Here is a 10,530-nt window from a genome sequence, read left to right as displayed (position 1 = left end):
GCACATAAGGTGTTAAGAGATAAGCAATATATGGTGGGTTCAACGCAAAAAATAAATCTTAAAATCAATCCTAAGATGCAGGGGAAGCTACTGAAGAGAGGCCAGATCAGAGGAATAAGTTGCATCTTATGCTTTCTGTTAAGAAGGTGAACAGCAGCATTTTGGACCAACTAAAGGTGTGAAAGGGAGGCCTGATTTACACGAACAACAGTTGAGCTGTAATAAAAGCACATATAACATCCAGGGTGCCAATGCTTATTTCGGTTTCTCTGTCACAGGTGTTGATTTGCTTTTTCTGGACAAACCCCGATGTATTTTGAATGCTTGTAGCTCAGAAAATCTTTACACTGTCACTAAAATGATGGGGGAGACATGTTAGCGTGAAACTTTCCACATTTTGGAAGCAGACATCTAGATAGGCCTACCACTTTCTCAGAGAGGAAAATCAGCCCTTTCTTCGACTTAGCATAAGTGCAAACTACGTCAGATCACACTGAAAATGTGGGGTTTTAATTCACTTGAAGGGCCCATGGACTCGTTTCATGAAACTGTATGTGGATCCATTTAGTAAAAAAAAAAAAGGAAAAAAAAAGAAGCTTTCCCTAAAATCAATTTGACGTCATTTCGCTTCATTCTGCAGGAAACCATGGGAATTGATATTAAAAGATGGAAGTGCAGTGGTAGCACTAACAGTAATGCCACTGAAAGGTTATAAGAGGGCTTTCATTTCATTTGCATGTCATTAGCTACCTGTGTCTTTCCAGACGGCAGAGGTTCTGAATGACGAGCAGACGACGACGACACACTGCAGACTTTTGTTGAGCCACTCGTGATGTTTTACATCCAAAAAAATAAACAAAAACTTTCGAGCTTCCCGTAAAATGTTAAAGCGTAGCCCTCCAGCTGCGGCAGCCAAACAAACAGCTGTTTAAACTGTATTAAGGGTGTCTCCTTCTTCTCAAAGCCATACAGTGAGGTTGCACGCAGCCTGAACGGGAAGTTTTTACAGAGCGAGATGTCACTCTGCTGCCGTTTCCGGGTACTAAATTACTGTGTACGAATACAGGCGGGAAACTAAACAGGAGTCACGTGACACCACGTTTCCGGTAAAGTCCTATTCAAATTAATAGTAGGTCTAAAAGTCACCCAGCGATACATTTTGGATGTTCAAAGAGGTGTTTGTAATCTTTTTGGAGGCTGTAGCTTGATTTGCTGATATCATACAGAGAGATGTTTCCTTTATTTAGCCTGTGCTCACAAACATGTGACAAGACCAGTAAAGACACAAGCAAAAAAAAAAAAAAATTGGCCCTGATTAAACCCCCATATTATAGTACTGTAATAGTTAAAAGAAATAAAAAAAAAGAAATTAATTTAAAAAATGAACCAAAACTAAACATTTTGTAAATATAAAAACTATCATGATTGACTATAACAGTAGTTTCTCTTTGCCAACATAGAAAGGCTGTGTTTGACAGCACTCATTGGATTGATCGATACGCAGAAAAATGGGAAAGTCCAAGGAACTCAATTAAGATCTAAGAAGGAGAATTATAGATTTATACAAGTTGGGAAAGTCTCTTGGAGCCATTTCTAAACAGATTACAAGATCATTAATTCAAGATCAACAATTTAAACATCTTGCTCTGGCAAGACAAGGCCAGGACAAGATATTCAGATCTGTCATCTGTTTGTAATGTCTGGAAAAGAGCCAAACTGTTACCCTCAGACGACAGGAAAAGTTTAGGAACAACCCAGCAGCCACCGAGGCTCAAACCTGCCATGACCTGGAAACTGCTGAAACATCAATGTCCTCTGCCCACAATTAAGTGAATTTTTGCATCACTATGGAACAAGATTGTGTCAGTCAAGAAACAATCCCCTGCTCTAGAATCAACATCTTCAAGCTTGACTGAAATTTACAGCTGTCCATGCTGTCCAGCTGTCCTCTGAAGAAAAGTTTTATGGTCAGACAAGGAAAAATCTGAGCTCTTTGGCCACAATGACAAGAGGAATGTTTAGTGGAGTAAAGGTGAGGCTTTTAAATCTGCAAAGTCTGTACCAGCTGTCAAGCATAGTGGTGGTAGCATGTTGTTTGCAGCTATTTTGCTACCAGGGGTACTGGTACATTACAGAAAATGGACAGAATAATAAAGGAGAACTCCCTTTAAATTCTTCAAGTTTACCTCAAATCAACAGCTTGATAGTTGAAACTTGGACAAAATTGGGTGTTTCAAATGGACAATGATCACAAAGACACATCAAAACTGGTTTTGGAGTGGAAAATGCAGGCAAACATTAAGCTGCTATAAACATCTTTCCAAACCTTTCCAAACCATAACTCTATTGAAAATGTGCAGACTACACCTGAAAGTTAGGTCCATGTATCAAACCAACAAATTTCAATTAACTACCAAGCGTGAAATGAAGAGTGAACAAATATCCAACGGAAGCTGTAACCAAAGCTTTTTGATGGCTACCAAAAGCATCTGGTCAAGGTGCAACTTGCTAAAGGAGATTTAACCAAGTATTAGTGAAGGTCTATGAATATGCAAGCCTGTATGTGTACTTTTGACCAAGTGTGGATTAGACTACTCCAGGGGTAGGCAACTCCAGGCCTCGAGTCCTGCAGGTTTTAGATGTGTCCTTGATCCAACACAGCTGATTTAAATGGCTAAATTACCTCCCCAAAATGTCTTGACATTCTCCAGAGGCCTGGGAATGACCATTTGATTCAGGTGTGTTGAAACGGGGTGATGTCTAAAATCTGCAGGGCACACGAGGCCTGGAGTTGCCTACCCCTGGACTACTCTTATCTTAATGTTGTGATAAATGTTTGGATAACTTTCACAAACTCTGTGACAAGATTTAAAATACAGGACCTATACCCTTATTCACTTCAGTTCGGTTGATACTAAGTTTTTAATGTGTATATTTCTAAAATTAATAGCTTATTATCATATTTCATACCACCTTTCACCTTTAACAAATTTCCCACGTGTGGGACTAATAAAGGTTATCTTATCTTATCTTATCTTATCTTATCTTATCTTATCTTATCTTATCTTATGCCTTTACGCACAGAGGTTGCATTTGTTTTCAGGTGAGACGTGACCATCTATTTAAGACAGACGATCTCTGGTAAACCTAAACATGTACGTCACTTCCGCCTCGAAGGGAGGAGGCGGTCTCGAGGTATTTATGTCCGTGTCCCATCCCACCAAAGTCTGGTTGTGTTTTGAGGCTGCGTATTATTTAAACCCATTGTTTCTACTACATATAAATGTATATTTCGAAATACGGTGTTCCCAATCATATCCAAAATAAAAACATTTTTTAAATGTGAAAACAACCCCCTGTACACTTCCTAACCGTTTAGATATAATCGGAAAACACTGTTTAGGTTCTTAAACGTAAGGGCCTCACTGCATTATGAAATTATGCTAATTAATTTCGGAAACATGTCAAAAAGTGGACTAAAATTATAAACAGGAACAGTCTAATTTTAGATCCAGTATTTGTGAGCCGTGTGTTTTTCTCACACGGAGAAGCAGCTGGGGATCCATCTGCAAACAGTGCGTAAGTCTGTTTTTTTATGGGTGGAGACTGAGGTCCTCCTCCTCCAAAAAAAAGAGTCAGACAGACAACACAAGCTCGCTTCGCCATCAGCAGCTTCATTGTTGAGGATTTTGGTCCTTTTAGAAATAACTGTGGTCATTTTTTTTAAAGAACACAGCCTTCCCCAAAAGTGGGTCGCTCTCTTTGCTAGCTGTACGCTCGCGCAAGGTAAGTGTTGGGTTAGCTGTTTGGGATTCAGTTTGTTTGATGACAGTCAGCCATGAAAACTTCAGCAGAAGCACGAGCGTCACTTTTGAAAAGAAAAAAAGGAAAAGGAAAACACCTCAGCCATATTTCCTTAAAACAACTCCCGAGCGAAAACACCGCAGACCCTTACTTTATACGGGACGGCTAGTTTAGAAATGACGACGCACTGTCGACTATTAGCGGGAGAAAGCTGCTGAAAGTGGCGTTTCCCTGGGGAGAGATGTGACGTTTGAGCTAGAAGATTCTACAAAATAACATTAATCAGCGCGTGACGTTCAGGCTCCGCGTATAAGTCACACAACTATGACGGTTATAAAGGTTAGTAATACAAGTTAGCGTACTCTTCGAGTACTGACTGGAAGTTACTGTCGCATTTTGCACGTAGAGCTCGATCTGTTTGAACCCTATACAGAGTTGTTTCCACGACAGCTTTCAACCGTTATCCGTCGTTATGTTTACAACCCATTTAAAGAAGATGTCTTTTGAGCAGGTTTTTATAAGTTCTTAATGGTCTGTTTTTGAAATGGCTCTTTATTTATTATGTTTGTTGTTTTGGCCAACGTCTGTTCTGAAATAGGCTTGTGCAGACATGAAAATGCTTTAAATAGTTGTGCACAAATTAACTAACGAATTCAACAATAGAATTGGAGTGATTTGGAGTGAAGGTGTACACAGTTCATATTTTATCTCTTTGTGCTTTTTTTTTTAACCTGCTCTGTGAGAAACACCTGAACAGGTCCGCCTTGTTTTAAGGATACGGAGCACGCCCAAAGCAAGCTCCTTTATTTTCTGTACACATTGTGCATCCAGCAGCCAGTTATTTACACTGACGTTGTAAGTTAAAGCTGTCTTTGTAGGCTGTCTTACATACATACATATTTTATTTGGAAGAAAGGCTTTCAGTAAGCTCAAAACATTGTCACAGACGTCAAAACTTACACCAACGTGTTTGTGGTGGAGCAGTTTTGCACTATGTACTTTGTTGTTCATAATGTTAAGGACATAAACTGAAAATACAGCAACTTATCACATTCAGCATTACAGCTAAACGTGCTTCAACATGCACGGAAACACTTCAGTCAGTAACAAGATAACTTTCAATAGTTTCAGTGGGATTTTCAAGTTAAGGCAGTCTCTGTTTAGCTGTAGTTCAGTACACTTCATATCTGCGTTGCTGTGTGACATGTTGGTAATTGTGTCACTTATTTTCCCAGAGAGATGAGTCAGGCAGAGCAGGCGCCTTCGGACATGCCTGCATGCCATGAAGACGAGCCAGCAGCTGCAGGTAAGTATAGCGGGACACCTCCTTTGACGTATGCTAACACGTCTTTTAAGCTTAGCATAGTAGCACACTGTTTGGTTAAAGATGTACACGTGGGGGAAATTATATGTAATTAGGACCGTTTTTACCACAGTGATTAGCTGTTTCTCCAGGAATCAGCTATTAAGGGCACTGTAATTTTATTAAAATTTGATTAGCGGGTGTTCACAGGGTAGCCTGTATACAACAAAGAGATTTTAACTGCTCTGTTTGAAATCCTCATGTCCTTTTGCTACAGTTTGTCAAAACTGGGAAATGTTATAATTAAATATCCCGTATGAAGGGGGAAAGTTGTAATGGCTGTTCCACACCGCCAACATGTTTTCTATAATAGCATTGCTGTACTGGGCAACAGTGTTGTCTACATTTATACTCTTGTTGGTGCGTCACCATTACTCTGCCAAAGTCCAACTCTTTGTATTGGACTTTTATCTAATAAATCTTGAACAGCGGTTACTTTTACAGAAACACAGGTAGGGCTGTGCGATATCATTGATATTGTCGGCAATAACAGTGGTACAAATTTTTAAAATAGATAAAAATATCATGTTACGATATATTTTCTATGTTTCTTGGTACTCGCAAAGAGACTAGCCAGGGATGCGTGAGAGCAAGAGCTTCCTTTTAGCCTCCAGTGACAATTTAGTACCTAGGAAGGGAGGTACTCCAACCGCCTCTAAAATATCACAGTACTTTGCAAAATATGCAAGAAAGCAGTTTCTGCTAAAGCTGGCAACAACAAACTTCTTTCACCACTTGAGGCAAAAACACACCGTTGAGTTCAGCCAGATTATGAAAGAGGAGATGCTAACACCTGTGGATGTGTGACCCAAATGTCAACATATGACTCCACTGAGCCTTGCTAGTTGCACTTCATATGACAGGAAAAGCAATCAGTAGATGGAAATTACTGATGTTGTTACATGGTGAAATAGCAGGTTTTGAAACAGCTGGTTCATCCCACGTATAGAAAATACTTCAGTTTTCATTTATTTTTTTATCATGTGACATATTTGTGCAGGTCCTAAAGAGTTATAAGGTTACATTACTTTAGTATTTGTTTGTTATTATTAGCTATTTGCTTTGAATTTCCAGTGAAAAGCACAACCTAGGCTAATTTTGGGCTAAAATTTGTCTTCTGCTCTGTCACTGAATACAATGTCGTGTCACTGCTATAGTGCTGCTGCTGCTGCTTGTGCCAACTTGTTTCAGTAGATTTACATTTTAAATTAGGAAGTGTGTCATTAACTATAATAGCTCGTTGGAAAAGAAGAATGGAAAATGCCTTTTATTTACTTATACTTATAAATTCTGCTGGATGTAAGCGTCAGTAAAATGTTCACCTTTTTCTTTTCTTTTTTAAAATTTCATCAGAAATTTTATTGCAATTTTTACCCCAAGTAGGACTGGTACTTGGGGTAGAATGGTACTGTTATACTCTTAACTGAGCACTCAAGGCACTTTTCACTGAAAGACACACACACACACTTATACTGCATTTTTTGTCACATGCCTTCAAGAGCTTTTGTAACAGTCACACACGTGCAAGCGCACGCACGCACGCAAAGACATGCACAAGCACATGCACAGAGACTCCAGCAGATGCATTGGGGCAATTTGGGGCTCAGTTTCTTGCCCAGGGCCACATCAGCATATGGACTGGAGGAACTGGATAACCTGCTTTATCTCCTGAGGCCCAACCACCAGTTACAATATCATTATGGCTGTTGATTAGATTGTAATTTGAAGGTTTCAGCCTGAGCTCTGGGACATCTTGATTAAATGATTATATATTTAAATAAACAAAAATACAAAAATTAATCATTAATAAACATGATAGTTTTAATTTTATTTTTATATATATATATATATATATATATATATATATATATATATATATATATATATATATATATATATATATATATATATATATATATCTCTCACCAAATCACGAGCAGTCACCTCAAGGCACTTTATATTTTTAGGCAGAGGAATCTACAGTAATACAGGAAAAAAACCCAGCAATCAAATGACCTCCTCTGAGCAGACACTTGACAACAGTGGGAAGGAAAAACTCCCTTTTAAGAGGACGAAACTCCTTCCTCAGCCATCTGGTGCAATTTAGGGCTGCCACGATTAGTCGACTAGTCACGATTACGTCGACTATCAAAATCGTCAACGACTGATGTCATTTGAAGCTTTGTAAGATCACAAAAGACGCAGGAATAAGTAGTAGGATTTAAGAGTGTAATAACGGACTGAAACAGAAGCACTGCATGTACAAGGATGCCAGCTGCCGTTAAACCCCGAAGAAGAAGAAGCTGTGTCCCAGAATTCATAGCGCAGCCCAGCTCAGTTTCCAACAATGGCGGCAGCTACTTAGTTTTAATATTACTCTTATTATTCTTTCTGGGTCACAAAATAAACGTTTAACATATTTTCAAGCGAGGATGTAGCTGTGTAAACCTCAAATATCTGCTCAGTTCATCAAGACACCACATATTTTCAAAAGCGCTCCGACGTTTTCGGAGACATCTGTTACCCACTAGCTCGATAGCTAGCCGGGGTTACAGGCTCACTACTCAGGTTAAACATACATAAGTCACTTAGATAACTTAAAAATGTTATTGTTTGGCTTTTTTAGTATTTTATTTGTTCCTGAGATTAAAGTTATAGTTTTTACACAGCTGAATAAACGTCAAGCAGACAGCTGGTTATCAGAAGTGTGAGACACTCGAGAATATACTCCGGTGTCCTGTTATATTTTAGATAGCAAGGAGTTTATTAAACTTCACCGAAACAATCTGCAAATTTCATAAAAATTTAATAAACTATCTTGTCTTTATTTTTAGTTAGCAGTCTTTCGCTACTCAGGTTAAATATATGGAAGTCACTTAGATAAGTTAAAAATCTTATTGTTTGGCTTTTATCAGTATTTTATTTGTTCCTGAGTAAATTGGTTTGGCTGAGATTAAAGTTATAGTTTTTACACAGCTGAATAAACGTCAAGCAGACAGCTGATTATCAGAAGTGTGAGATGCTCGAGAATATACTCCGGTGTCCAGTTATATTTTAGATAGCAAGGAGCAGACTGCTGAGTTTATTAAACTTCACCGAACAATCTGCAAATTTAATTAAAATGTAATAAACTATCATCTTGTCTTTATTTTTAGTTAGCACATATCTTAAACACTTAAAGCTGTAAACTAATGATAGTTATATAAGAGCAAATGCATGCTGGTGCAATAAGCTGTACGTTTTACGTCCAATGGATGCATGATCTGATTAGTCGACTAATCAGTGACTAGTCGACTATCAAAATAATCGTTTGTGGCAGCCCTAGTGCAATTATGTCACAAATAATTTAGATTTATATGTGAAGCAAGAATTGTTGCTGTGGGTGAAGTGTTATTTTGTATAATATAGTTCAGGATGGCTCAGAGGATTTAAAAAAAAAAAAAAAAAATGTAAGATGATATTTTTGATGTTTCTAATCAGACAACAAGGACCATCCAGTGGCTCAGCCGGGCATGTTCGGCAGATTGGCGGGGGGCTTATACGGTGCCACCAAGGGAGCTTTGGGAGCAACAGTAGGCGGTGTGACCTGGATAGGAGGAAAGGGTCTGGACCTCACCAAAACTGCTGTCACCTCCGTAGTCGCCGTGCCTGTGATGGGAGTAGGACTGGTTAAAGGGGGAGTGTGTGCTGTTGCTGGAGGAGTAACTGCTGTCGGCTCCGCAGTAGCCAGCAAAGTTCCTATAGGGGGAGGCAAAAAGAAGGACAAGTCTGACTGATGCAGAGACGCTCAGCTGAGTGGTAACGCTGGCACGGCGTTTCACCTGATTCAGCACTGTTGAGCAGGAAAAGAGCAACGTGGGACTCAGAAGTTCAGTGTGCACGTTTTGCTGTTGGTTTTGTTTTGTTTAGTTTCATGTGTGTGTTTGTTGGTAAAACCTACATCCATAAAATTAAATGGCTTTTTTTGTATAGAGCGGCATAATAAACACTCCACTGCTGCTGTTAAATGCAAACACCAGAACTTTCGGCTGTGCCAATAAAATGTTCGTATGATGTTCAGTGATGGTCCGCTACACTGCTTCCATTAGTAACTTTTGTACGGGAGGAAAACCAGCACTTATGAAGTCAAATTTACTTGCAAGACAATCAGCGATCTGTGATGATGTGTTTATTCATATTTTACTGTTAACTGGCAAACACTGTTACTTTATGTGGAAATTCTTAGGTTTCCTTCATGTCCTTTCATTTACTCAGTTGTTCACAAATCAGAAGGTATGTCTAATCAAAGATATATCAGACCTGTAAAAGTCATTGCTGGTTGTTGATATTTCATTGGTGGGTTTTTGACTGTCTTTTTTTTCTGTATTTTTCAGCTTAGTGAAATGTTTTGTGCTGTCATACCGATCCTGATTTATTATAATAAATACAGCATTACAGTCTAAAATTCAGAGCTTGTTAATTGCAATGAAACCTTTTCCTGTTTCATACATTCACTACTTCTGTTATTTAAACATTTTTCCACACACTGTCTGCAGTCCAGTAAAGTTTTCATCAGTGCTTTGTTTGTTTTTTGTTTGTTACTTTGTTTACTGCTGTGTGGTAAAACTCTGACAGCTGGATTTCTTGGAATTACATTCTCAGTTTCAAGTGTACATTTTAAGCTGAAAACCTGTGAAAGTGCATACCTTTGAGCTCCAGTTAAGTAGCTTTCAGGCTTTGTATCATGGAGAACTGAGGTTCCACAGCTTTTGTATGATCAGTGTTACAGATTGTTAGAAGCCTTTTCAAACATGGCAAATATATACTTAGAATTTGTTTTTGTAATAAAATATCTGAAAGTCATTTGTTTTCTGTTTCCTCTGTTACTAAATAAGATTTAATATATGTAAGACCAAATTATTGCATTTACTAGCGTTACACTATTAATACATTTGTGATTTAAATTCAGAACTGCACCAGCATCTCTGAACATTCATCAATATATTTTGTAAAATTCATGTCACAGTTTAAAGCAGCCTTATTCCTTCATGTTTTTGTTGTAGTCTACTAATGTTACTTTAAATAGAGGGCTTTAACATTTATTTTATTTTTCTTCTACCAGTATTTGTTCGTGTGGTTTTTTTTTTTTTTTAAGCACACTGAAAAGGCACAATTTTTATTATTTATTTTTCAGTTTATAACATACACTTCAGTAACTATACTTTGCTAGTATTGGGTTGGACCCACTGTTGTCATCAGAACTGCTGTTTCATAAGGTAAATCCAATGAGGTGCTGAAAATTACTCCGGGATTTTGGTCCGTATTAACATGATAACATGACGGAGTTACTGCTGATTTGTCAGCTGCACATACATGTGTGACAG

General features: G+C 38.3%; 1 protein-coding gene across 4 annotated transcripts; it reads left to right on the top strand.

The window, feature by feature from the left end:
• The first annotated feature begins 3,521 nt into the window (after positions 1-3,521).
• Positions 3,522-10,009, top strand: tmem263 (transmembrane protein 263). Of its 4 annotated transcripts, none has more exons than XM_026176274.2 (3): positions 3,522-3,579; positions 5,040-5,110; positions 8,648-10,009. In XM_026176274.2, the coding sequence occupies exons 2-3, from the start codon at positions 5,044-5,046 to the stop codon at positions 8,941-8,943; spliced, it is 363 nt and encodes a 120-aa protein (XP_026032059.1). In that variant the 5' UTR covers positions 3,522-3,579; positions 5,040-5,043; the 3' UTR covers positions 8,944-10,009. The 4 variants fall into 4 exon arrangements, with proteins under 4 accessions (XP_026032059.1, XP_026032058.1, XP_026032060.1 ...); XM_026176273.2 differs by having other exon boundaries at positions 3,551-3,786; XM_026176275.2 differs by lacking the exon at positions 3,522-3,579 and adding an exon at positions 3,958-4,143.
• The last annotated feature ends 521 nt before the right edge of the window (positions 10,010-10,530 follow it).

The sequence above is a fragment of the Astatotilapia calliptera genome, chromosome 7 (genome assembly GCF_964374335.1).
Source record: "Astatotilapia calliptera chromosome 7, fAstCal68.1, whole genome shotgun sequence".
Lineage (NCBI taxonomy): Eukaryota > Metazoa > Chordata > Actinopteri > Cichliformes > Cichlidae > Astatotilapia > Astatotilapia calliptera.
This window is presented reverse-complemented; position numbering and strand designations above follow the sequence as displayed.